Below are 26,338 nucleotides of genomic sequence, written 5' to 3' on the forward strand. Positions count from 1 at the left end.
TAACATGCCCACAACTCACTAACCCTCACCCATATGTCTTTGCATTGTACAGACTCCTTACAGGCGGCGGGGGGAATTGAACCTGAGTCGCAGGCACTTTAATAGTGTTAGGCGAATCGCTGCCCCACAGTAGTGTACTTTGGATTGTGGAGGTTCGTGTTGGGAACAGATGTGATCGCTTCAAGATAATAATTATGGAGAACACAACTTCCTTACCAGTCTGTCTTCGGAATGTGGGAGGAAACAGTAGCACCCGGAGGAAATCCACACAGTCCTGGGGAGAACATACAAATTCTTTATAGGTGGCGGCGAGAGTTGAACCCTGTTGCTGTAATGATGTTGCGCTAACTGGCTATGTTACTGTACTGCCCCACAGTAGCATGCCTGGGACATGCTGTCAGGGTTAGTGTTGGAAAAGGCTGTGACACAGAGACATGAATATGCCAGGATTGGAGGTAGAGGAAATTTAATTGGCCGTCCTGTCTAACACAGGTATCATGGGCTGAATGGCCTTCCCCCGTGCTTTACTGTTCTCTGTTCAGTGCTCAGTACTTTACCCAGGACCGGATGATTTACTAAGTGTAGCCCTGTGCATCTCGATTGTGGTTTAGGAGAATTTGGATGGGGTTCAGTACCAGGGATCTGCATGGTTCCTCGAATAAACCACAAGACCATAACACATAGGAGCAGAACTAGGCCATTCAGCCCATTGAGTCTGCTCTGCCATTCCATCACGTTTGATTTATTAATCCCTTTCAACCCCTTTCTCCTGCCTTGTTCCTGTAATCTTTGATGCCCTTACTAATCAAGAACCCATCAACCTCCTCTTTGGGTATACCCAATGACTTGGCATCCACAGCCATCCATGCCAATGAATTCCACAGATTCACCACCCTCTGGCTAAAGAAATTCCTCCTCATCTCAAATGGGCATCCCTTTATTCTGAGCTGTGCCCTCTGGTCCCTTACAGACTGACAGGAATTGAACCCGGCTTTTTGGTGCTGTAAGAGCGTTGCACTAACTGCTAGGCTACATGCCGCCCTCTGTGTTCCCCTTCCCAATGATATTCTCTTTACCTTTACACCCTCTGACCTGGCCAGCATTTATGGCGCATTCCTACACTCTCCTAAACCAAGGGTCCACAGACACCTTGCTTAATGGTATTGGCCCAGGGCATAAACGAGGTTGGGAACCCCCTGCCCTAAACGAAGGAGAATCAAAAACAAGTTTATTGTCACTGACATACATTGTGAAGTTGTTTGTTTCGTAGCAGCAGTACAATAAAGTACATCAAAAGTTTGCTATGTTACAATAAAAAACAGTTAATCTGAAACAGGAATATTGGGGTAGTGTTCATGGATTCGTGTGCCATTCAGAAATCTGATGTGCTTTTCCTCCCTGATGGTGCCAATGAGAAGAGAGCATGTCCTGGGTGATGAGGGTCCTCAGTAATTTGGAGGGAACTGCACTCTGTGTTTGACCCTGGGAGTGTGTGATGGGACAGTGTGGAGGGAGCTTCACTCTGTATCTGACCCCAGGAGTGTGTGATGGGACTGTGTGGGGTGAGCTTCACTCTGTGTCTGACCCTGGGAATTTGTGATGGTGTGTTACTGTCTTTCAGGTGGTAAGGACCAACCAGTGTGCAGGAGAGTTCGTCATTACCTTCCCCAGGGCTTATCACAGCGGCTTCAACCAAGGATACAACTTTGCAGAGGCTGTCAACTTCTGTACTGCGGACTGGGTAGGATGGCTGGGGCTAACCCCTTGAGCATCGGTCCTGTTCTCTGAAACGCGTGTATTACCTGACTGCTGTGGTCAATGAATCCACAGGACTATGAGTCAGAGGAGCAGAACTGGGATGTTCTGCCCATCGTGTCTATGCCATCATTCCATCATGACTGATTACTATCCGTCTTAATCCCATTTTCTGCCTCCTTCCTGTAATCTTCGATGCCCATACTAATCTAGCACCTATCAACCTCTGCTTTAAATACAGCCGCTGACTTGTCCTCCGTAGCCGCCTGTGGCGATGAATTCCACAGGTTCACCGCCCTCTGGCTAAAGAAATTCCTTCTCATCTCTGTTCTGAAGGGATGTATTTCTAATCTATTCTGAGGCTGTGCCCTCGTCCTAGACTCCCCCTACCATATGAAACATCCTCTGCATGTTCACTCTATCTAGGCCTTTCAGTATTCTCTAGGTTTCAATGAGATCTCCCCTCATTCTTCTAAACTCCAGCCAATACAGGCCCAGAGCCATTACACGCTCCTCATACATTAACCCTTTCATTCCTGGGATCATTCTCGTGAGCCTCCAGAATGCTATCTAATACCAACACGTCCTTTTTTACATAAGAGGCCAAAAACTGCTCACAATACCCCAAGTGCAGTCTGATGAATGCCTTATAAAGCCTCAGATTAGGGCAGAGCAAGGAGACAAGTACTTGGATCCCTGAAAGTGGTGTTGCAGGTAGACAGGGCAGTGAAGAGTGCTTTTGGCTCACAGGTCTTCAACAGTCAGAGCAAAGAGGATACACAAGAATTTCTGCAAGTGCTCAAAATCCAGAGTAACACACACAAATGCTGGAGTAATTCAGCAGGTCAAGCAGCATCTATGGAGAGGAATCCATAGTCGACGTTTTGGGCCGAGACCATTCGTCAGGACTGGAAAGGAAGGGGGAAGAAGCCAGAATAAGAAAGTGGGAGGGAGGGGGAGGTGTACAAGCTGGCAAGTGAGAGGTGAGACTAGTGAGTGGGGAAGGTGGATGGATGGGGGAGAGGGGATGAAGCAAGAAGCTGGGAGAGGATAGGTGGAAGAGATAAAGGGATGAACAAGAATGAATCTGATAGCAGACAAGAGTGGACCATGGGAGAAAGGGAAAGAGGAGGGGCACCAGAGGGAGGTGATGGACAGCTGAGGAGAAGAGAAGGGCTGAGAGGGGAACTAGAATGGGAAATGGAAGAAGAGAAAAGGGTGGAAGTTACCGTAGGTTAGATAAATCTCTGTTCATGCCATCAGGTTGGAGGCTATGAAGTGTTGCTCCTCCAAGCCGAGCGTGGCCTCACTGTGACAGTAGAGGATGCTGTGGACAGACATGTCAGAGTGGGAATGGGGAGTTGGGATGTTAAGTTGCAGTTGTGTGAGTCGTCGGTGAGGCCACATTTGAGTATTGTGCCGGTTTTGACTGCTGTGCTATAGGAAAGGTCCCAACCTGCTTAGTAACTCTCACCGTAACTCAGTCCCACGAGTCCTGGCAACATACTGATAAATCTTAAAATCAAAGGTAGCCATTAACCTGGAAAGAGTGTAGAGGAGATGTAAGATTTTTACAGATTAGCTTTATTTGTCACATGTATTTCAAAACAAACAGTGACATGCGCCATTTGCGTCAAATCAAATCAATGAGGATTGTGCTGGGTGCCAATGTGGAATGCCCAGAACTTACTAATCTTAACCGGTGTGTCTTTGGAACGTGGGCGGAAACAGTAGCACCCAGAGGAAACCTACACAGTCACGGGGAGAACATACAAATTGAATCAAACCTGAATCTTACAGCTTGTGCTGTAAAGCATTGCGCTAACCGCTATGCTGCCATACCGCTGTGATTTTAAGGTTTACAAGTATATTGCCGAGACTTGAGGGACTGGGTTGTGATGAGAGATACTAAACAGATTGGGACCTTTTTCACTGAAGCCCAGCAGACTCAGAAGTGATCTGATAGAGCTGTTTTGAAGTCATGAGGGGCGTAGAGAGGGTGAATTTACACAGGGTTAGGGAATCAAGAACCAGAGGGCATAAGTTTGAGGTGAGAGGAGAGAGATTTTAGAGGGACCAGAGTGGTAATGACTTCTTTGCCGAGAGACTGGCTGGTGTGTGAAACGGGCTGCCGGAGGGAATGGTTGAGGCAAGTACGTTAACAGCATTTAAAAGATTGTTGGACAGGTATGTGATAGGAAAGGTTTAGAGCTGAGGTTCCCAACTTTTTTTATACCATGGACCAATTCTGTTAAGCGAGGGGTCTGTGGACACCAGGTTGGGAACCCCTAGTTTAGAGGGATATGGGTCAAATGCGGGCAGGTGGGGCTGGCATAATGTTTGGCATGCAACTGTTGGACCAAAAGGTCTCTGGCACACTTGAGTGACAAGCTCAACCAAAGGGCAGTCGAGAATGAACACCGTACTCTTCCTAGTGATCGCAGCTACGTGCAGGGTCCAGCGCAGATCACCGATGTGTTAAAGCCCAGGAGTTTAATGCTGCTGACTCTCTCCGCCGCCAATTCCCCACCTCCAGCAGAGACCGGTGCTGTTAATTGTTTCCGGATTCAGCTGCTGTGTGTGTGAGAGACGGGGCCGCATCTGTTACGTGTGCACAGAGCAAGACACGATGGAGTAGTGTGATTGAACTTTTTTACTGAGTCGTGTTGGTAATGATACACACCAGCTAACGTACAGAGGTGAAAGGAACTTGCGCCCGCATCAAAAGAGAGAGAAACCTCCACACGTAGGAAGGCTTAATCACTCACCACATTCTGGCAATCAATTCGGTGCCAATCCATTGGATTCATCGCGTGCGGTGTGCATGGGGGTGAGGTGGAGTAGTGTCAGCTCTGGGTGGGAGGGGGTGCAGGGTGAGGGTTGGGGCTGTGGGTGACCTTGGCATTGGGGTTGCTGACTGCCCTGGCACTCTTTCCCCACATGCACGCGTACACAGCTGCCGGCTGGACGCCGCTGCATAGAGCACTACCGCTGGCTTCGGAGGTACTGCGTGTTTTCCCACGAGGAGCTGATCTGCAAGATGGCGGCCTGCTCGGAGAAGCTGGACCTGGGGCTGGCTGCGGCTGTCCACAAGGAGATGTTCATCATGGTTCAGGAGGAACGGAAACTCAGGAAGGCCCTGCTCGAGAAGGTGAGGAGAGAGGGAGTGGGTAAGAGGACTAGGGAGAAGGAAGAGGAGGAATGGGAGAGGATGGGGAAGGCAGAGAGGAGAGAATGAGAAGAGGGTGAGATGGATGTGGGTGGGTGAGGGGTTTGGGCAGGTGAAGTAGGGAGGGCAAGGGGGGTATGGACGATGGAGAGTGAAGAGGGAGGTAAGGAAGGGGGTGATTGTACAGGAGAGGAAAAAGAAGACGGAGAGGAGGGTTGAGGGAGGGGAGAAGAGGTATGTTGGGTGCAGATGAGTAAGGGAGAGGGGAATGGATGGAAAGGAGTTGCAGAGGGATGGTGGGGATAGGGGGATGTATGACTGGGCTGATGCACCTCTTCCCCCCACCACAGGGTATCACGGAGGCAGAGAGGGAGGCGTTTGAGTTACTGCCTGACGACGAGAGGCAGTGTGACAAGTGTAAGACCACCTGCTTCCTGTCGGCCCTGGCCTGCTACAACTGCCTGGAGAGGCTGGTTTGTCTCTACCACATCGACGATCTGTGTGGCTGCCCACCCAGCCGACATTACCTGAGGTAAGGTACTCCTTCTCCACCCCCCCCCATCCCCATGCCCCACTCTTCCTCCCTCGTACTGTCTCCACCTCATCCCCACTGCGTCCCCCTGCTTTCTACCCCCGCCTCCACCTTCTCTTCCTTCCCTAACTTCAGCTTCCTCTTCTCAAGAGCTCCCCGAGAGGCCATGTTCCCCAGACTTGGTGGGGGACGCTAACTGAGTGTCTGTCTGTCCGTCTTTCTGAGTGTCCGTTGTTGCCCTTTGAGAGAATGACAATCTGGCTTTTCACCCCATTCTCATAAAGAAGCCATAAAACCAGCAGAGTTGGGAATCCAGTCCCTGATTCCGTCCATCCGGGTTTTCACTCGTCCCTTACCTGAGGAGTGAGAGGTTTCGAGGGGATCTGAATGGTATGTGTCTCCTTCAGACCCTGTGGAATCTCAAGGCAAAGACTGGCGTGTAGAAATCATCCTGGCAAATACTTCAAACAATACGTGCTTGTAAATGGAGTCAGTATCGCTAGGAAGATGGACATGGTGAGCTGAAGGGTCACTGTTACTGTGTTGAAAACTATCAAGTCAGCTCTGGCAGCCTGGCAGATGAGATCTATAGTAAGATCCAAAAGCCAGGAAAGCTGTTCTGCAGCGCTCCGTGGAGAGCGAAGGGCCCGACAAGGCACAGGAACCCCGGACGTCTGAGGTTGAGAGAGTGGAAATGCCTCAGAGCAACAGCTCTTCTACTTTAAGAGCTCTCTGGCATAGGTCTCCTGTCATGGTTGGATATGATGAATAACTACCATACATATATAAAAAAACAAATCCTTTTTTCCTCCCTGTCTAAACATTGTACCCCCACCCACACCCATGCACCCGTCCACACCCCCACCGACAAAACCCAGTTATCAGTACCTTCTTCCACCTCTCCCCCTCGTATCTGATCTCCATGACAAATGACAACTCCCACAGAACTGGGACTGTTAATGCACCTTGGAGTGGTATACACTCCGTGGCCACTTTATTAGGTCCAGGCCTTCTGCTGCTGTAGCCCATCCTTTACAAATTTTGATATGTTGTGTTCAGAGATGCTCTGTAACGTGTCGTTATTCGAGTTACTGTCACTTTCCTGCCAGTTTGAACCAGTCTTGCCAGTTGCCTCTCACCTCATTAACAAGGCACTTTCACCCACAGAACTGTTGCTCACTGGATTTTTCTGTTTGTTTTTTGCACCATTCTCTGTAAGCTCCGGAGCAAGGGCTCCCAATTTTTTTTATACCAAGGACCAATACCATTTAGCAAGAGGCCCAGGTTAGGAACCCCTGCTGTATGTGAAAATCCCAAGACATCAGCAGATTCTAAACGACTAAAACCACCCTGTTTGGCACCAACAATCATTCCACAGTCAAAGTCACTTAGGTCATATTTCTTCCCCCATTCTGATGTTTGGTCTGAACAACAACTGAACCTCTTGACCATGTCTGCATGCTTTTATGCATTGAGTTGCTGCCAAGTGATTGGCCGATTAGATATTTGCGATAATGAGTCAGTGTGCCTGATGGATAGATAGATAGATAAGGGAAATTGGGTTTCGTTACAGCCATATATGAAGTGTATAAACCTGCGAGGGGCACAGATGAGGTGAGTGCTGTGCGCCTGTGAGTGAGCTTCTCATTGCCACCCTACATACAGGGGCTTGTGCAAATGACAATAATCTTTAATTCCAGTCTTTTGGCAACCCAAAAGCTAGTGGGCACACCTTTAACATGAGAGGTGTAAGATTTAAAGGGGGCCTCAGGGATGGGGTGGTGGGTGCATGGAACGAGCTGCCAGAGGAAGTGCTGGAGTTGGGCGTACAATGGGATTTTGAACTAGAGTACGTATTGTTATTGGAATTAACATAGAACACTCAGCACAGTGTAGGCCATTTGGCCCACCATGTTCTGCCAATCTAGGATCAATCTAACCCTTCCCACCTACATAGCCCGCCACTTTTCTACCATCTCAACTTTGAACTGATTCCACTACCTTTCAAGTCACTCACTTTCAAAGACTCTGCAACTCATGTGTTCCACATTTATTATTATTATTATTTGTTTTACAGGCTTTACATAGGTTGTCTTCTTTTGCACATTAGTTGTTTGTGTGTAGTTTTTCATTGATTCCATTGTATCTCTTTGTTCTGCTGTAAATGCCTACAAGCAAATGAATCTCATGGTGTTCATTCATTGTCTGCAGTGAAATATGATGTGGCTGGTCAAAGTCTTTCCATTGACCATAATTGTTCTTGACAAATTTTTCTACAGAAGTGGTTTGCCATTGCCTTCTTCTGGGCAATGTCTTTACAAGACAGGTGACCCAAGTCATTATAAATATTCTTCAGAGATTGTCTGCCTGGCGTCAGTGGTCACATAACCAGGACTTGTGATCTGCACCAGCTGCTCGTACGACCATCCACTACCTGCTTCCATGGCTTTATGTGACCCTAATTGGGTGAGAGGTGGGGCTAAGCAGGTGCTACACCTTGCCCAAGGGTGACTTGCAGGCTAGCAGAGGGAGGGAGCGCCCTACACCTCCTTTGGTAGAGACGTATCTCCTCCCTGGCCCCTCCCCCTTTCTTTCTCCCTAGGCCTCCTGTCCCATGACCCTCTCATATCCCTTTTGCCAATCAACTGTCCAGCTCTTGGCTCCATCCCTCTCCCTCCTCTCTTCTCCTGTCATTTTGGATCTCCCCCTCCCCCTCCCACATTGAAGTCTCTTACTAGCTCTTCTTTCAGTTAGTCCTGACGAAGGGTCTCGGCCTGAAACGTCGACTGTACCTCTTCCTATAGATGCTGCCTGGCCTGCTGCTTTCACCAGCAACTTTGATGTGTGTTGCTTGAAATTCCAGCATCTGCAGATTTCCTTGTGTTTGTGAGATATATATGTGCTTTCCTAATAAATTTACTTTGCATTTTTTAAATACTCCCTTATGTATCTGCCTCTACCTCCACCTCTGGCAGGGTATTCCACACACACCCACCACACTCTGTAGGTACATCCTCCAATCACCTTAAAATTAACCCCCCTCGTATTAGCCATTTTCTCCCTGGGAAAAAGGTCTGTAGTTATCCACTCTATCTCTACCTGGTATCATCTTATACACCTCAATCAAGTCGTCTCTTATTATCAGCTGCTCTAAAGAGAAAAGCCCTATCTCGCTCAACCTCTCCACATAAGACATGCCCTCTAATCCAGGCAGCATCCTGGTAAATCTCTGCTCCCTCTCTCTAAAGCTTCCACGTAACTTTTTTTATTGTACAGTGAAAATGTCTCTTCAATACTATACATACTGCATTGAGATAGAACAAGGCAAACACAAAAAGAGAATTTCAAATGTAGCATATCAGCTACAGAGCAAGTGCAGCACAGCTAAATAATACAGTGCAAGATCAGAACGAGGTGGGTTATGAGGAACATGGCGGGTGGTGTGGGTGTAGAACAGAAGGATTCGATTGCAGCACTTTGGGTGGGAGAGGTGTAGAGGGCTGTGGGCGGGTGTGGGTCGATGACACCAGGCAGACCAACAGTTTGTTGTCGATGTGCTCAAAGGCCTGAATAACCCTAGTAGCAGGTGAGAATCTCTGACGCCCTGCCTCCCATCGGCAGGTACCGGTATACCCTGGACGAGTTACCGGCCATGTTACACAAGCTGAAGATCCGGGCCGAGTCCTTCGACACCTGGGGGGCCAGAGTGAGAGCAGCACTGGAGCCGGAGACCAAGCAGAGGAGAAGTAAGGGCAGTTTGTCTCCCTCTGGGTGGGGTGGGGGAGGTAGAGCTGATGAGTACTGTTCTCACCTTCCTCCCTGTCTTTGTGACTTCCTCGGATCCCTACACCACTCCCCATCTCTGTGCCCCCTAAAACTTCCCTCCCAGACTCCATAACCCCTCACTTCCCTACACCCCTTCCCATCTCTGTGACCCCCCCCAGCCCTTATACCCTTCCCTGTCTCCGTAATTCCTTCCTCTCTTACTGCCCTCCCTATACGTCTCTGCAGTTCCTCTGATCCCAACTATGTGATGTGATGCCTTCCCTTCCCCTACACCCCTCCCTGTCTCTGTAATCCCTCCCTCTCTTACTGCCCTCCCCGTCTCTGCAACCCCCTCCCTATACGTCTCTGCAATTCCTCTGATCCCATCTCTGTGATGTGATGTGATGCATTCCCTTCTCCTACACCCCTCCCTGTCTCTGTGTGAGGGTGGGTTACAGACAACTGACATCTTCTTTCAATGTTTCCTGTCTCTGCCTCCCTCTTCCCTTGTGCTCCCCTCCCCGCCCCCGGCCAGCACTGGAGGAGCTGAGGGCACTGGTGTCGGAGGCAAAGGAGCGGAAGTACCCTGACAGCAGCCTGCTGCAGCAGCTGAAGAGCAGCGTGGAGGAGACAGAGAAGTGCATCGCCGAGGTCCTGCAGCTGGTTCCCAGCAAGAAGGGCGTCAGGTAGGATGGGAGGGGAGATCAGCTCACCACCCGCCACCTGCACCACCTTCCCTGCCTTTTCCCCATGCCCTACCCATGTCACCTTATTGCCGGCCCCACCCTCCTCCTCTGACACCTCTCTGCCCTGCCTCCCTTTCCCCAAACACTCTTTCATCTGTCCTCCCCTTCCTTTGTCCCCACCCCAAGCCACTTCACTCCTCTCCCGACATTCTTCCTTTCACCCCCAAGTCTCCCCTCTTTCCCTGTCCCTCCTCTCTTCTTAGGACCTTCTTTTGCAACCTTTCCACTGCCTCATCTCTACAGGGGCATCCCAAGGTGCTCTCCAGGAAACCAGCCCCTCTGTTCTGCAAAATCTTCCACGCGCCACAGACTGAGAGAGAGGAGGGGGTGAGACAAAGAGGGGAGAGAGAGAGACAAACAGAGAGGGAGAGTAAGCGAGAGGAGAGAGAGAGACAGATGGAGAAAGAGAGGAGGAGAGAGAAGTACCGTTGGGAGAAGGAGAGCATGAGAGTAACAGGGAAAGGCTGGAGAGAGAGATACACATAGTGGGGGAGAAAGAGACAGATAAAGAGTGAGACAGAGAAAATCGACACTGTCCTGCGCCATCTCTGCCTTGTGCCTACTGATGATGCCTTCCTTGAACCAGGTCCCAGACAGACAGCGCCCAGTCCCCGGCCCGGATGACGGTGGAGGGGCTGCGGATGTTCATCGAGCACCTGCATTGCCTGCCGTGCGCCGTCAGTGAAATCCGTGACTTACAGGTAACTCTCCACCTCCACCACTCACTCTGCGAGTCATCACACCCCCACCCGTCTCTCACACAGAGGCAAGCTCAAACTCTGGGGGAAAAACGCTACCCACCCACCAACCAAGCAAAATGTTCTTCCCACCTGATCCTCACCTTCACTGGGAACATAGATCCTACCCTCTCCCAACACTCTTTCCTCTCACTACCTCACCTGGAGATGGTCAACTCTTGACAAAGCTTGCAGACTGCAAAAATAAGACACAGGAGCAGAATCAGGCCAATTAACTATTGAGACTGTTCCGCCATTCCATCATGGCTGATTTATTATCCCTCTCAACCCCATTCTCCTGCCTTCATCCCTTCCCACTTCAAGAACCTGTGTCAGCCTGTGCTTTAAATATATACCTAATGAATATCTGTGGCAATGAATTCCACAGATTCACCATTGTCTGGCTAAAGAAATTCTTCCTCATTTAAAGGGATGACCCTCTGTTCTAAGGCTGTGCCCTCTGTTCCCAGACTCTTCCACTACAGGAAACATCCTGTCCACATTCACTGTGTCGCGGCCACTGAGTATATGTTCGTGGTCGTCTGCGTCAAGGTTCGCCATGTTGTGCATTCAGAGATGCTCTTCTGCACACCACTGTTGTAATGTGTGGTTATTTGAGTTACTGTCGCCTTCCTGTCGGCTTGAACCAATCTGGCCATTCTCCTCGGACCTTGAAAACAAGGCGTTTTCACCCACAGAACTGCTGCTCGCTGGATGTTTTTTTTGTTTCGCACCATTCTCTGCAAACTCTAGAGACTGTTGTGTGTGAAAAGTCCCAGGAGATTAGCAGTTTCTGAAATATTTTAACTACCCGTCTGGCACCAACAATTATTCCACGGTCAAAGTCACCTAGACCACATTTCTTCTGCGTTCTGATGTTTGATCTGAACAACAGCCGAACCTCTCGACCATGTCTGCATGTTTTTATGCATTGAGTTGCTGCCATATGATCGGCTGATTAGATACGTGCATTAATGAGCAAGTACCTAATAAAGTAGCCACTGAGTGCTCTGTTAGAAGGAAGAGTTAGATTGATTTGGAGTAGGTCTCATTGATTTTGGAATTGGCCTCGCACCCACCGTCTCTCTCTCCCTCTTGCCTTGTGAACCAGGGGTTACTAGAGGAGGCCGAGGCCTTCCAGGCAGAGGTGAAAACGGCGCTGAGGGAGCTGCCGACGGGCTCGCGGGGTCTCCGGGACCTGATGGAGCGGGGAAGACGGCTGCCGCTGGACCTGCCCGAGCTGACCCGGCTGAGGCAGGAGACGCAGCAGGCCGAGTGGCTGAGCGAGGTGCGACAGACGCTGGCAGGCCGCGGGCAGGTGACGCTGGACCAGCTGAGGCCGCTCATCGAGTCGGGTTCACGACTGGAGCCGCAGCCGGCTGTGGAGAAAGCCATGGTGGAGCTGCAGGAGCTGGTGACCATCTCCGAGCGGTGGGAGGAGAAGGCCGCGATCTGCCTGGAGGCCAGGTACACTGGGCAAGAGAGGGCAAGATTCTCCTGTGGGTGGAGAGATGGGTCCTGCTGTGGGCTGTTCGTACACAGAGACACACACAGGCACATACTCGCATCCCCACACTCACTCTCACACACACACACACACACACACACACACACACACACACACACACACACACACACACACATATTCCCACACTCACATAGACACGTACCCCATCCACACACTCACAGACACAGACCCGCGTCCACTCACACACACACACACCACTCACACACACACACCACTCACACAGACACGTACACACACACACCACTGGCGCACAGCACAGACCACACCACACTGCACGCACGCGCACACCTCACACGGCACACACCACACACACACACACACACACACACACACACATTCCCACACTCACACAGACACGTACCCCATCCACACACTCACACAGACACGTACCCCATCCCCACACTCACACAGACACGTACCCCATCCACACAGACACGTACCCCATCCCCACACTCACACAGACACGTACCCCATCCACACAGACACGTACCCCATCCCCACACTCACACAGACACGTACCCCATCCCCACACTCACACAGACACGTACCCCATCCACACAGACACGTACCCCATCCCCACACTCACACAGACACGTACCCCATCCCCACACTGACACAGACACGTACCCCATCCACACACTCACACAGACACGTACCCCATCCCCACACTCACACAGACACGTACCCCATCCACACAGACACGTACCCCATCCCCACACTCACACAGACACGTACCCCATCCACACAGACACGTACCCCATCCCCACACTCACGCAGACACGTACCCCATCCCCACACTCACACAGACACGTACCCCATCCACACAGACACGTACCCCATCCCCACACTCACACAGACACGTACCCCATCCCCACACTCACACAGACACGTACCCCATCCCCACACTGACACAGACACGTACCCCATCCACACACTCACACAGACACGTGCCCCATCCCCACACTGACACAGACACGTACCCCATCCCCACACTCACACAGACACGTACCCCATCCACACACTCACACAGGCACGTACCCCATCCACACGGACACGTACCCCATCCACACACTGACACAGACACGTACCCCATCCCCACACTCACACAGACACGTACCCCATCCCCACACTGACACAGACACGTACCCCATCCACACACTCACACAGACACGTACCCCATCCCCACACTCACACAGACACGTACCCCATCCCCACACTGACACAGACACGTACCCCATCCACACACTGACACAGACACGTACCCCATCCACACAGACACGTACCCCATCCCCACACTCACACAGACACGTACCCCATCCCCACACTCACACAGACACGTACCCCATCCACACACTGACACAGACACGTACCCCATCCACACAGACACGTACCCCATCCCCACACTCACACAGACACGTACCCCATCCCCACACTCACACAGACACGTACCCCATCCACACACTGACACAGACACGTACCCCATCCCCACACTCACACAGACACGTACCCCATCCCCACACTCACACAGACACGTACCCCATCCACACACTCACACAGGCACGTACCCCATCCCCACACTGACACAGACACGTACCCCATCCCCACACTCACACGGACACGTACCCCATCCCCACACTGACAGAGACACGTACCCCATCCACACACTCACACAGACACGTACCCCATCCCCACACTCACACAGACACGTGCCCCATCCCCACACTGACACAGACACGTACCCCATCCCCACACTCACACAGACACGTACCCCATCCCCACGCTCACACGGACACGTACCCCATCCCCACGCTCACACAGACACGTACCCCATCCCCACGCTCACACAGACACGTACCCCATCCACACACTCACACAGGCACGTACCCCATCCACACGGACACGTACCCCATCCACACACTGACACAGACACGTACCCCATCCACACACTGACACAGACACGTACCCCATCCACACACTGACAGAGACACGTACCCCATCCCCACACTCACACAGACACGTACCCCATCCCCACACTCACACAGACACGTACCCCATCCCCACACTCACACAGACACGTACCCCATCCACACACTCACACAGACACGTACCCCATCCCCACACTGACACAGACACGTACCCCATCCACACACTGACACAGACACGTACCCCATCCCCACACTGACACAGACACGTACCCCATCCCCACACTGACACAGACACGTACCCCATCCACACACTGACACGGACACGTACCCCATCCCCACACTCACACGGACACGTACCCCATCCCCACACTGACACGGACACGTACCCCATCCCCACACTCACACGGGCACGTACCCCATCCACACACTGACACGGACACGTACCCCATCCCCACACTGACACGGACACGTACCCCATCCACACGGACACGTACCCCATCCCCACACTGACACGGACACGTACCCCATCCCCACACTCACACGGACACGTACCCCATCCCCACACTCACACGGACACGTACCCCATCCACACACTCACACGGACACGTACCCCATCCCCACACTCACACGGACACGTACCCCATCCCCACACTCACACGGACACGTACCCCATCCACACACTCACACGGACACGTACCCCATCCACACACTGACACGGACACGTACCCCATCCACACACTCACACGGACACGTACCCCATCCACACACTCACACGGACACGTACTCCATCCACACACTCACACGGACACGTACCCCATCCCCACACTGACACGGACACGTACCCCATCCACACAGACACGTACCCCATCCCCACACTCACACAGACACGTACCCCATCCACACACTGACACAGACACGTACCCCATCCACACACTCACACAGACACGTACCCCATCCCCACACTGACACAGACACGTACCCCATCCACACACTCACACAGACACGTACCCCATCCCCACACTGACACAGACACGTACCCCATCCACACACTGACACGGACACGTACCCCATCCACACACTGACACGGACACGTACCCCATCCACACACTCACACGGACACGTACCCCATCCCCACACTCACACGGACACGTACCCCATCCCCACACTCACACGGACACGTACCCCATCCCCACACTCACACGGACACGTACCCCATCCACACACTGACACGGACACGTACCCCATCCCCACACTGACACGGACACGTACCCCATCCACACACTGACACGGACACGTACCCCATCCCCACACTGACACGGACACGTACCCCATCCCCACACTGACACGGACACGTACCCCATCCACACACTGACACGGACACGTACCCCATCCACACACTGACACGGACACGTACCCCATCCCCACACTGACACACGGACTCGTACCCCATCCCCACACTGACACAGACACGTACCCCATCCCCACACTGACACAGACACGTACCCCATCCACACACTCACACAGACACGTACCCCATCCACACACTCACACAGACACGTACCCCATCCCCACACTGACACAGACACGTACCCCATCCACACAGACACGTACCCCATCCCCACACTCACACAGACACGTACCCCATCCACACACTGACACAGACACGTACCCCATCCACACAGACACGTACCCCATCCCCACACTCACACAGACACGTACCCCATCCACACACTGACACAGACACGTACCCCATCCACACACTGACACAGACACGTACCCCATCCCCACAGACACGTACCCCATCCCCACACTCACACAGACACGTACCCCATCCACACACTCACACAGACACGTACCCCATCCACACACTCACACAGACACGTACCCCATCCCCACACTCACAGAGACACGTACCCCATCCCCACACTCAACACAGACACGTACCCCATCCCCACACTCACACAGACACGTACCCCATCCACACACTGACACAGACACGTACCCCATCCACACACTCACACAGACACGTACCCCATCCCCACACTGACACAGACACGTACCCCATCCACACACTGACACAGACACGTACCCCATCCACACACTCACACGGACACGTACCCCATCCACACTCACACGGACACGTACCCCATCCCCACACTCACACAGACACGTACCCCATCCCCACACTGACACAGACACGTACCCCATCCACACTGACACAGACACGTCCCCCATCCACACTGACACAGACACGTCCCCCATCCCCACACTCACACAGACACGTACCCCATCCACACACTGACACAGACACGTACCCCATCCACACTCACACGGACACGTACCCCATCCACACTCACACAGACACCTACCCCATCCACACACTGACACAGACACGTACCCCATCCCCACACTGACACAGACACGTACCCCATCCCCACACTCACACAGACACGTACCCCATCCCCACACTCACACAGACACGTACCCCATCCCCACACTGACACAGACACGTACCCCATCCACACACTGACACAGACACGTACCCCATCCACACACTCACAGAGACACGTACCCCATCCCCACACTCACACAGACACGTACCCCATCCCCACACTCACACAGACACGTGCCCCATCCCCACACTCACACAGACACGTGCCCCATCCACACACTCACACAGACACGTGCCCCATCCCCACACTGACACAGACACGTACCCCATCCCCACACTGACACAGACACGTACCCCATCCCCACACTGACACAGACACGTACCGCATCCCCACACTCACACAGACACGTACCGCATCCCCACACTCACACAGACACGTACCCCATCCCCACACTCACACAGACACGTACCCCATCCCCACACTGACACAGACACGTACCCCATCCACACACTGACACAGACACGTACCCCATCCACACTGACACAGACACGTCCCCCATCCACACTGACACAGACACGTCCCCCATCCCCACACTCACACAGACACGTACCCCATCCCCACACTCAGACAGACACGTACCCCATCCCCACACTGACACGGACACGTACCCCATCCACACTCACACGGACACGTACCCCATCCACACTCACACGGACACGTACCCCATCCACACTCACACAGACACGTACCCCATCCACACTGACACAGACACGTACCCCATCCACACTGACACAGACACGTACCCCATCCCCACACTGACACAGACACGTACCCCATCCCCACACTGACAGAGACACGTACCCCATCCACACACTCACACAGACACGTACCCCATCCACACACTCACACAGACACGTACCCCATCCACACACTGACACAGACACGTACCCCATCCACACACTGACAGAGACACGTACCCCATCCACACACTGACACAGACACGTACCCCATCCCCACACTGACACAGACACGTACCCCCTCCCCACACTCACACAGACACGTGCCCCATCCCCACACTCACACAGACACGTGCCCCATCCCCACACTGACACAGACACGTACCCCATCCCCACACTGACACAGACACGTACCCCATCCACACACTGACACAGACACGTACCCCATCCCCACACTGACAGAGACACGTACCCCATCCCCACACTCACACAGACACGTACCCCGTCCACACACTCACACGGACACGTACCCCGTCCCCACACTGACACGGACACGTACCCCGTCCCCACACTCACACGGACACACGGACACGTACCCCATCCACACACTGACACGGACACGTACCCCGTCCCCACACTGACACGGACACGTACCCCGTCCCCACACTGACACGGACACGTACCCCGTCCCCACACTCACACGGACACGTACCCGCGTCCCCACACTGACACGGACACGTACCCCGTCCCCACACTGACACGGACACGTACCCCGTCCCCACACTCACGGACACGTACCCCGTCCCCACACTCACACGGACACGTACCCCGTCCCCACACTCACACGGACACGTACCCCATCCCCACACTGACACGGACACGTACCCCGTCCCCACACTCACACGGACACGTACCCCGTCCCCACACTCACACGGACACGTACCCCGTCCCCACACTGCGTACCCCGTCCCCACACTGACACAGACACGTCCCCCGTCCCCACACTGCGTACCCCGTCCCCACACTGACACAGACACGTCCCCCATCCACACACTGACACAGACACGTCCCCCATCCACACACTGACACGGACACGTCCCCCATCCCCACACTGACACGGACACGTCCCCCGTCCCCACACTGACACGGACACGTACCCCATCCCCACACTCACAGACACGTACCCCGTCCCCACACTCACACGGACACGTACCCCGTCCCCACACTCACACGGACACGTACCCCGTCCCCACACTCACAGAGACACGTACCCCGTCCCCACACTGACACAGACGCGTACCCCATCCCCACACTGACACGGACGCGTACCCCATCCCCACACTGACACGGACGCGTACCCCATCCCCACACTGACACGGACGCGTACCCCATCCACACACTGACACGGACACGTACCCCATCCACACACTGACACGGACACGTACCCCCGTCCCCACACTGACACGGACACGTACCCCCGTCCCCACACTCAGACAGACACGTACCCCCGTCCCCACACTCAGACAGACACGTACCCCGTCCCCACGCTGACACGGACACGTCCCCCGTCCCCACGCTGACAGGGACACGTCCCCCGTCCCCACGCTGACAGGGACACGTCCCCCGTCCCCACACTCACACGGACACGTACCCCACCCCCACGCTCACAGAGACACGTACCCGCGTCCACACACGCACACACACCACTCACACACACACACCACTCACACAGACACGTACACACACACACCACTGGCGCACAGCACAGACCACACCACACTGCACGCATGCGCACACCTCACATGGCACACACCGCACACACACCACACACACACACACACACACACACACACACACACACACACACACACACACACACACACACACACAGTACCCGCGTCCTTGTAGAACCACTGGTGCACAGTTCATACGTGGGGATGAGAGGCTGCCCCCTGCCGGTCTCTGAGCAGATGTGGGAGACAGGGTGAAAGTGTTGGGTGCTGACTCAGGGCCGACTCAGCCAGGGAGAGGACGGGAGGATGTGATGCTCGCCCCAACCAGATTGTCTATGGCACAGATCGATAGCCAGAGCAGGAAAGAGTAGGAGGAGATCCTGTCAGACTGTATTTGGAACTGTGAACCACTTCCCGAGATGTGGGTTAGTTGGTAAATGGGGCAATGGCACATGTCTGTTACCCCCAACAGCTTAGTAGTATCTTCCTGTGCACCTCGACTTCCCTCTGGTCCAAAGTCCTTAGCCATGAAGGCTCCCTCACCTCTCCTCTTCCTGCACTGGAGATATACAAGGCTTGCCATATTTCTGTCTTAATCTGAGATGCTGCCTCAGTTAGCCCCCTCGTTCTGGTTTGGAACCCTCTGCTCACTCCGTTGGGGCGAACGAATGATGTCAGATCATTGCTCCAGCTGCCCCTGTTCGAGTTTGCATGTTCCACTCGGCCTTCCAACTCCTCAGCAGGTTGCAGGGCATGGGGCCGGACCCCAGACTGAGTTGTTGTCATGTGTAATGGATTCCCTCACTAGGCAGAAGCACCCGGCGGCCACGCTTGAAGCCATAATAAAGGAGGCAGAGCACATTCCAGTGGAACTGCCCAAAGTACTGGCCCTGAAGGAGGCGCTGTCCAAAGCCAAGGCCTGGATCGCAGACGTCGAGGAGATTCAGGTAAGTCTGCCAGGACTGCGGAGCGGTCAGCTCTGGCTCTCTCCCCCACCGCACCCGCCCCCCCATCAACAGGTCAGTCTAGCAGTGGGCTGTACCCTGAGCCCCTCTTGGTCCCACCCCCATTGCCATCAACCAGCAACCAGCAACACTGTGGGAAGGGTGTAACCCACCGACTATCATTGGGATGTGGGAGGGGATCAGGTTGTCCAAAAAAAACCCACCGTGTTCACAGGGAGAACGTGCAGTCTATATAGACTCACTCACACAGTCAGCAACACACCCAGATATACATGCAACACACACACACACACACACACACACACAGGCTCAGCTTGAACTGGGTCTCCAGAGCTGTGAGCCCTTTATTAACCCCTTCCTCTGGGGGACATGTTTCCCACTTTATTCCCCAGTCACCTGTCATTCAACTCTGAACGGATGGGATGACAGTGAACACATGGGCACAGGGTACTGAAGCAGCCCGAGGTTATTTATCCCCTCTCCTAGTCACAGAGTCACACAGCACAGAAACAGGCCCCTCGGCCCATATCCCTCTAAACCTCTCTGACCAATCTCTTTCTTCTTCATCTTCTTAAGCCCATCACCCCTGCTGAGCCATAGACTGCCAACAGCAGCTCGCCAAAGATCTCTGTCCTGGGCCAATAGAAGGTTGATTGTCCCTGTGGCTTCTGCTTTCACCATACGACTTCATATAGCTCCTAAGTGAAGGGCCTTCCCTTCCCAGGGATGAGCTCTCTGTTGGCGTTTCTGTAGCTCTGGGTTTTCACAGGATGGGGTTGTTAGCCCCGTGCCCAACCCTTTTCCTTTCACAGCCAGGCTTGGGGCTGTCCACATGGTGGAATTACCTCGGTCTCTCTCAAGCATTGTAATTGTATCCACCTCTACCACTTCCTCTGGCAGCCTGTTGCTTATACCCATCACCCTGTGTGGAAAAAATTGCCCCTCCTTCCCCTCGCATTAAACTTGTGCACTCTCTGACTGTAACCATTCCCCTTATATGTGCCCCTCATGACTATCCTGGGGTCGCCTGTGGGGAGGTGGACCCCATTACTGACACACAGGCCCGTGTGTGGGTAGGTCCCTTTAAGAGATTCACACATCCTGTGAATCGTGGATTCAGCAGCAGACAGTATACCCGAGTGTTGGGTAACTCCTGAAATACCATTCAGTGGCCATGCTCTCCTACCATACAGAACGCTTCAAGCCTGAACTTGCCAACACATGAGCCTCCACACTGCCCCACTACTATTTCAGAATAATGCAGTAGTTTCATACATAGAATAACTGGTTGACATTTAATTCCAGATTTAAATTGTTACTACGAGTACAGCACTGAAACAGGCCCTTTTCGGCCTGTTTCTCTCTGTACCATCTACCCGCACCTGGACCGTAGCCCCCCCACGTCCCTCCTGTCCAACTTCTCTTAAACGTTGAAATCGAACGTGCATCCACCATTTCTGCTGGCAGCTCGTTCCGCACTCTCATCACCCTCTGAGTAAAGAAGCTCCCCCCCCTCAGGTTCCTCTTAAGTATTTCACTTCTCCCTCCTCGCCGCCCTTCCCACAGCGCGGCGCTCCCTTCTCGTTACCACTACTGCAACACCTCCCCTACCACATCACAGGGCTCCGTTCTTGCCGTCCATCCCGCAGCGTGGTGTTCCCTCCTTACCGCTCCTTCGCAGTGCAGCGCTCCCTCCTCGTCGTCCCTCCCACTGCATTCCCAGTGCCTCACTCCTACACAGGATAGACATGCACCGTGAAGATGAAAGAACAGAGACCCTCCAAACCTCAGCAAACCCCATCAGCCCCCACCTTCTAACGAGCATCTGGTTTGCTTTCAGAATGGAGACCACTACCCGTGCCTGGACGACCTGGAGGGGCTGGTGGCGGTAGGGCGCGACCTACCTGTTCGCATGGAAGAACTACCTCAGCTGGAGAGCCAGGTAGCAGCTGCCCACTCCTGGAGAGAGAAAGCCACCAGGACGTTTCTCAAGAGGAATTCCTGCTACACGCTACTGGAGGCAAGTGCCACGTGCCCCTGAATCTCCCACACCCACTGTGTCTCCCTAGTTCTCCTCGGCCCCCTCCCATTTCCCAATCCCACCACCCCAATGAGTCCATTCACTGGCTCAGACGTTCCCATCCCATGGCTGAGAGGCAGGCATTCAGGATTCACTGATTTTTCCCTCCACCGATCAAGGCTTGCACATCACGTTCCTTTGTCCTAAATCTCAGGATGATGCAGAGGGAGTGTGTGATTGGACGGTGTGAAAGGCGCGTCACTCTGTGTCTGACCCCAGGAGTGTGTGTTGGGACAGTGTAGAGGGAACTCCACTCAATGTCTGACCCAGGAGTGTGTGATGGGACAGTGTGGAGGGAGTTTCACTCTGTGTCTGACCCAGGAGTGTGTGATGGGACAGTGTGGAGGGAGTTTCACTCTGTGTCTGACCCAGGAGTGTGTGATGGGACAGTGTGGAGGGAGTTTCACTCTGTGTCTGACCCCAGGAGTGTGTGATGGAACAGTGTGGAGGAAGCTTCACTGTGTTACACAGTGAATCACAGTCCTTCCCACCCCAAACTGCTCAACCGTCGAACTCAAATGGATCAGAAACTGCATCTTACTTACAAAATGCCCCTTTCCTTCTCTGATATTTCTCCACACCACCCCACACCCAGTTCTAGCTTCCTTCGTCTCACCTTTTTCCCGCTCCACTCCTTTGCCTGGCTATATGATCATCAGAGCCCATGACGCTACTGAAGCCTCATTCACTGCTGGGGTTTCTGAGGTAACGTAACCTCAGTGATAACTAACTGGCACCCTTGCCAACAGGTTCTGTGCCCCTGTGCTGATGTTGGGTCGGACAATGCCAGGAGATCCAAGTGGAAGAAAGCCAAGGAGAATCTACTAGATAAAGCGGACACCGATGGCCTGGGATTATCCGCGCAAGACATACGGGATCCCGGATCCATTGTGAGTTTCCCGACACCGTTTTAAGCTGATTGGAAAAGATTATAAGGGGGATGTCAGATTTAAGATTTTTACACAAAAAGTTTTGGGTGCGTAGAATGCCCTGCCAGGGATGGCAGTAGAGGCAGATACATTAGGGGCATTTAAGAGACTCTTAAATGCATGGATATTAGTAAAATGGAGAGCCATGTGGGAGGGAAGGGTTAGTTTGATTTTATAGTAGGTTAAAGGGTCAGCACAACATCATGGTCTGAAGGGCCTGTGCTGTCTTGAAAGAAAAATGGAGGTCTCTGTCTGTGGGTAGGAGGGATTAGATTGATCTTAGAGTTCTTTAAAGGTTTACCAAGGTGCTGCCTGGATTAGAGAGCATGTCTGATGAGGATGGGTTGACTGAGCTTGGGCTTTTCTCTTTGGAGAGGAGGATGAGGGTTGAATTGATAGAGGTGTAGAAGATGATAAGAGGCACAGATCAAATGGCTCGTATGAGGGGGCTTAATTTTAAGGTGATTGGAGGGAAGTATAGGGGGGGATATCTGAGGTATGTTTTATACACAGACTGGTGGGTGGCTGGAACATGCTGCCAAGGGTGGTAGTAGAGGCAAATACATTAGGGACGTTGAAGAAACTCTTGAGACATAAGTGGGTAGCGGAGTGGAGATGCGTCTCTACCAAAGGACATGTGAGGTGTAAGGCACTCCTTCCCTCCACTAGCCTGCAGGTCACCCTTGGGCAAGGTGTAGCACCTGCTTAGTCCATCAATCAGGATCGTATGAGGCCATGGGGGCAGGTGGTGGATGGTCGTATGAGCAGTCAGTGCAGATCACAAGTCCTGGTTATGTGACCACTGATGCCAGGCAGACAATCTCTGAAGAATTTTGATAATGGCTGGGGTCACCTGTCTTGTAAAGACACTGCTCCAGAAGAAGACAGTGGCACAAGAATTTGCCAAGAACAACCACAATCGCCCACATCATACGACATGGCAATAATGATGGTGAAGATGAGAGACATGGATGATGGAGAAATGGAGGCTATGTAGGACGAGAGGGTGAGAGTAGGTTAAAGGGTCGGCACAACATTGTGGGCCGAAGGGACTGCACTGTGATGTAGTGTTCTATATTCATTAACAAACTGGTAAAAATGGGTTCATTATTGTCACATCTACTGAGGGACAGTGAAAAACACAAGTCTACATGCCTTCCGTACACATCAGGCAAATGCAATGGGATAGCACAAGGGAATATAATGACAGCATGTAGACAGGGTAGGCAGGCAGTCAAAGTGCAAAGCCATGACAAGGTAGACAGTGAGGTCGAGAGTCCATTTTACAAGGGGACCATTCAATAGTCTTATAACAGCAGGGTAGAGCTGTAAGTGGTACAAGCTTTCAGGCCTGATGAGAGGGGGCAAGAGACAATGTCCGACATGGGTGAGTCTTTATCGGCTGGCTTCTTTACCAAGGCAGCGATGAGTGTAGACTGAGTCTGTGGAGAGGAGACTGGTTTCCTTGAAGTGCTGAGCTGTGTCCACGACTCTGCAGTTTCTTGCGGTCTCGTACAGAACAGTTGCCATACCAAGCTGGACAGGATGTGGTTTCTGTGGTTTGTTGATTAAAAGGGTCAAAGGAAACAAGTCAAATTTATTTATCTCCCCGAGGAAGGTAATTATGAGGGGTAAAGACAGGGTAAATACCAGCAGGCTCCTTCCACTGAGGTTGGGTGGGACTACAATCAGAGATCATGGGTGAAAGGTGAACCCAAGGGTGGTAAGTGTGAGTGTGGAATGAGCTGCCAGCAGGAGTGGTGGATGCCAGCTCAATTTCAATGTTAGAGAAGTTTGGACAGGTTTAATTTGACACTACGACTAGTTATTTGTATAGAGCAGGGGTCCCCAACCTCAGTTAATGGTACGGGTCCATGGCATAAAAAGGGTTGTTAATCCTTGGTATTGAGTATTGCTGTGTTGTTGAATTATGTCTCTTCCTCCCTGTGTTTTTCTCCCCACCCCACCCCACCTTCCCCCAGATCCTGGCATTCCGGGAGGCAGAGCAGAAGGAGAAGGAGGGCATCCGTGCGCTGAGGCGAAGGAACGCGGCAGGACAGGGGGCCCCAGCCTGCGTGTGCGGGGAAGGGGCCGGTGAGGTGGCGCTGCAGTGTGAGCTGTGTGGCGGCCGCTACCACGGGACCTGCGTCTCCCCGGGGCGCTCATCGCCCAGCTGGCGGGACGGCCAGGCCCGGTTCCTGTGCCCGCTGTGCCAGCGCTCGCGGCGGCCCCGCCTCCAGCTCATCCTCTCGCTGCTGGTGGCTCTGCAGAGGTTGCCGGTGCGCCTGCCCGAGGGGGAAGCCCTCCAGTGCCTGACCGAGAGAGCCATCCGGTGGCAGGACCGGGCCCGGCGGGCGCTCGCCTCCCGCGAGGTGGGCGCCGCCCTGGAGAGGCTGCAGGGGCAGCGGGTACGCACCGGGGCACAGACCCGACAGGTAGGCAATGGGGGGGGGAGGGGCGGGGAGGGAGGGAGACAGAGTAGAATTTCATAGGGGTCGGGGGCAGCAGGCACAAACTGTAGCACACATCCAGCAGGTAGGCAAGGGGGAAGGGAGGGAGGGAGAGTAGAACTTCATAGGGGTCAAGCAGTGGGCATGTACTGGAGAACACATCCAGATAGGCAAGGTGGACAGTGGGGCTCAGGACCTCGGAATTCAGAGCTCAATCCCGGCGTCCTCTGCAAGGACTGTATATGTCCTCCCTGTGGAACGCAAGACCTTTTTCCTGGTTCTCCAGTTTCTTCCCACAGTCCAAGGACGTACTGGGTAGTTTAATTGGTCATTGTAAATTGTCCCGTAATTAGGATGGGGTTAAATCAGGGTTGAACCAGCAGAAGGTGGAAAGGGGAGTGGAGAGATGAACGGTGGGCAGGGTGAAGGAAAGCAGGGGTGCGATGAGGGGATGCCAGAGGGAGGGGTGGCAAGGTGGGATGGCGGCGCTGTGCACTAACAGAGGTTCTTGCCATTCGTTGCAGACTGATGAGCAGAAGCCTGAAGCCGGGGAGGTGGCAAGAGACAGCACGGCTGTCAGTACCACAGAAACTCCAGGTAAACACCCACCTTCCCCTGTACCTACACCCCTTTCCTCTGTGTCTCTACCTACACCCCTACCCTCCTTCTGTCCCTTTACCCATCTGTTTCCATAAGACCATAATTACACCATTTGGCCCATCAAGTCTGCTCTGCCATTTCATCATGGCTGATCCATTTTCCCTCTCAGGTCTAACCCCTTTCCTTCTCCCTGTATCCCTTCATGCCCTGACCAATCCATTAACCTTAAATATATACAATGATTTGGCATCCAGAGGTGCCTGTGACAATGAGTTCCACAGATTTCATCGTTCT

At 53.2% G+C, this 26,338-nt stretch overlaps 1 protein-coding gene across 2 annotated transcripts in view; it reads left to right on the top strand.

The window, feature by feature from the left end:
- kdm5c (lysine demethylase 5C) overlaps window positions 1-26,338 on the top strand; it is a 131,570-nt gene that overhangs the window by 95,512 nt on the left and 9,720 nt on the right. For both annotated transcript variants that reach the window (XM_063035217.1, XM_063035218.1), the window contains exons 13-24: window positions 1,622-1,741; window positions 4,712-4,906; window positions 5,275-5,456; window positions 9,078-9,202; window positions 9,757-9,907; window positions 10,554-10,668; window positions 11,816-12,171; window positions 19,829-19,967; window positions 21,826-22,005; window positions 22,815-22,955; window positions 24,977-25,429; window positions 25,969-26,041. In XM_063035217.1, the coding sequence (XP_062891287.1) occupies window positions 1,622-1,741; window positions 4,712-4,906; window positions 5,275-5,456; window positions 9,078-9,202; window positions 9,757-9,907; window positions 10,554-10,668; window positions 11,816-12,171; window positions 19,829-19,967; window positions 21,826-22,005; window positions 22,815-22,955; window positions 24,977-25,429; window positions 25,969-26,041 (2,230 nt within the window). The remainder of the gene's footprint in view (window positions 1-1,621; window positions 1,742-4,711; window positions 4,907-5,274; window positions 5,457-9,077; window positions 9,203-9,756; window positions 9,908-10,553; window positions 10,669-11,815; window positions 12,172-19,828; window positions 19,968-21,825; window positions 22,006-22,814; window positions 22,956-24,976; window positions 25,430-25,968; window positions 26,042-26,338) is intronic.

The sequence above is a fragment of the Mobula hypostoma genome, chromosome 28, assembly GCF_963921235.1.
Source record: "Mobula hypostoma chromosome 28, sMobHyp1.1, whole genome shotgun sequence".
Taxonomy (NCBI): domain Eukaryota; kingdom Metazoa; phylum Chordata; class Chondrichthyes; order Myliobatiformes; family Myliobatidae; genus Mobula; species Mobula hypostoma.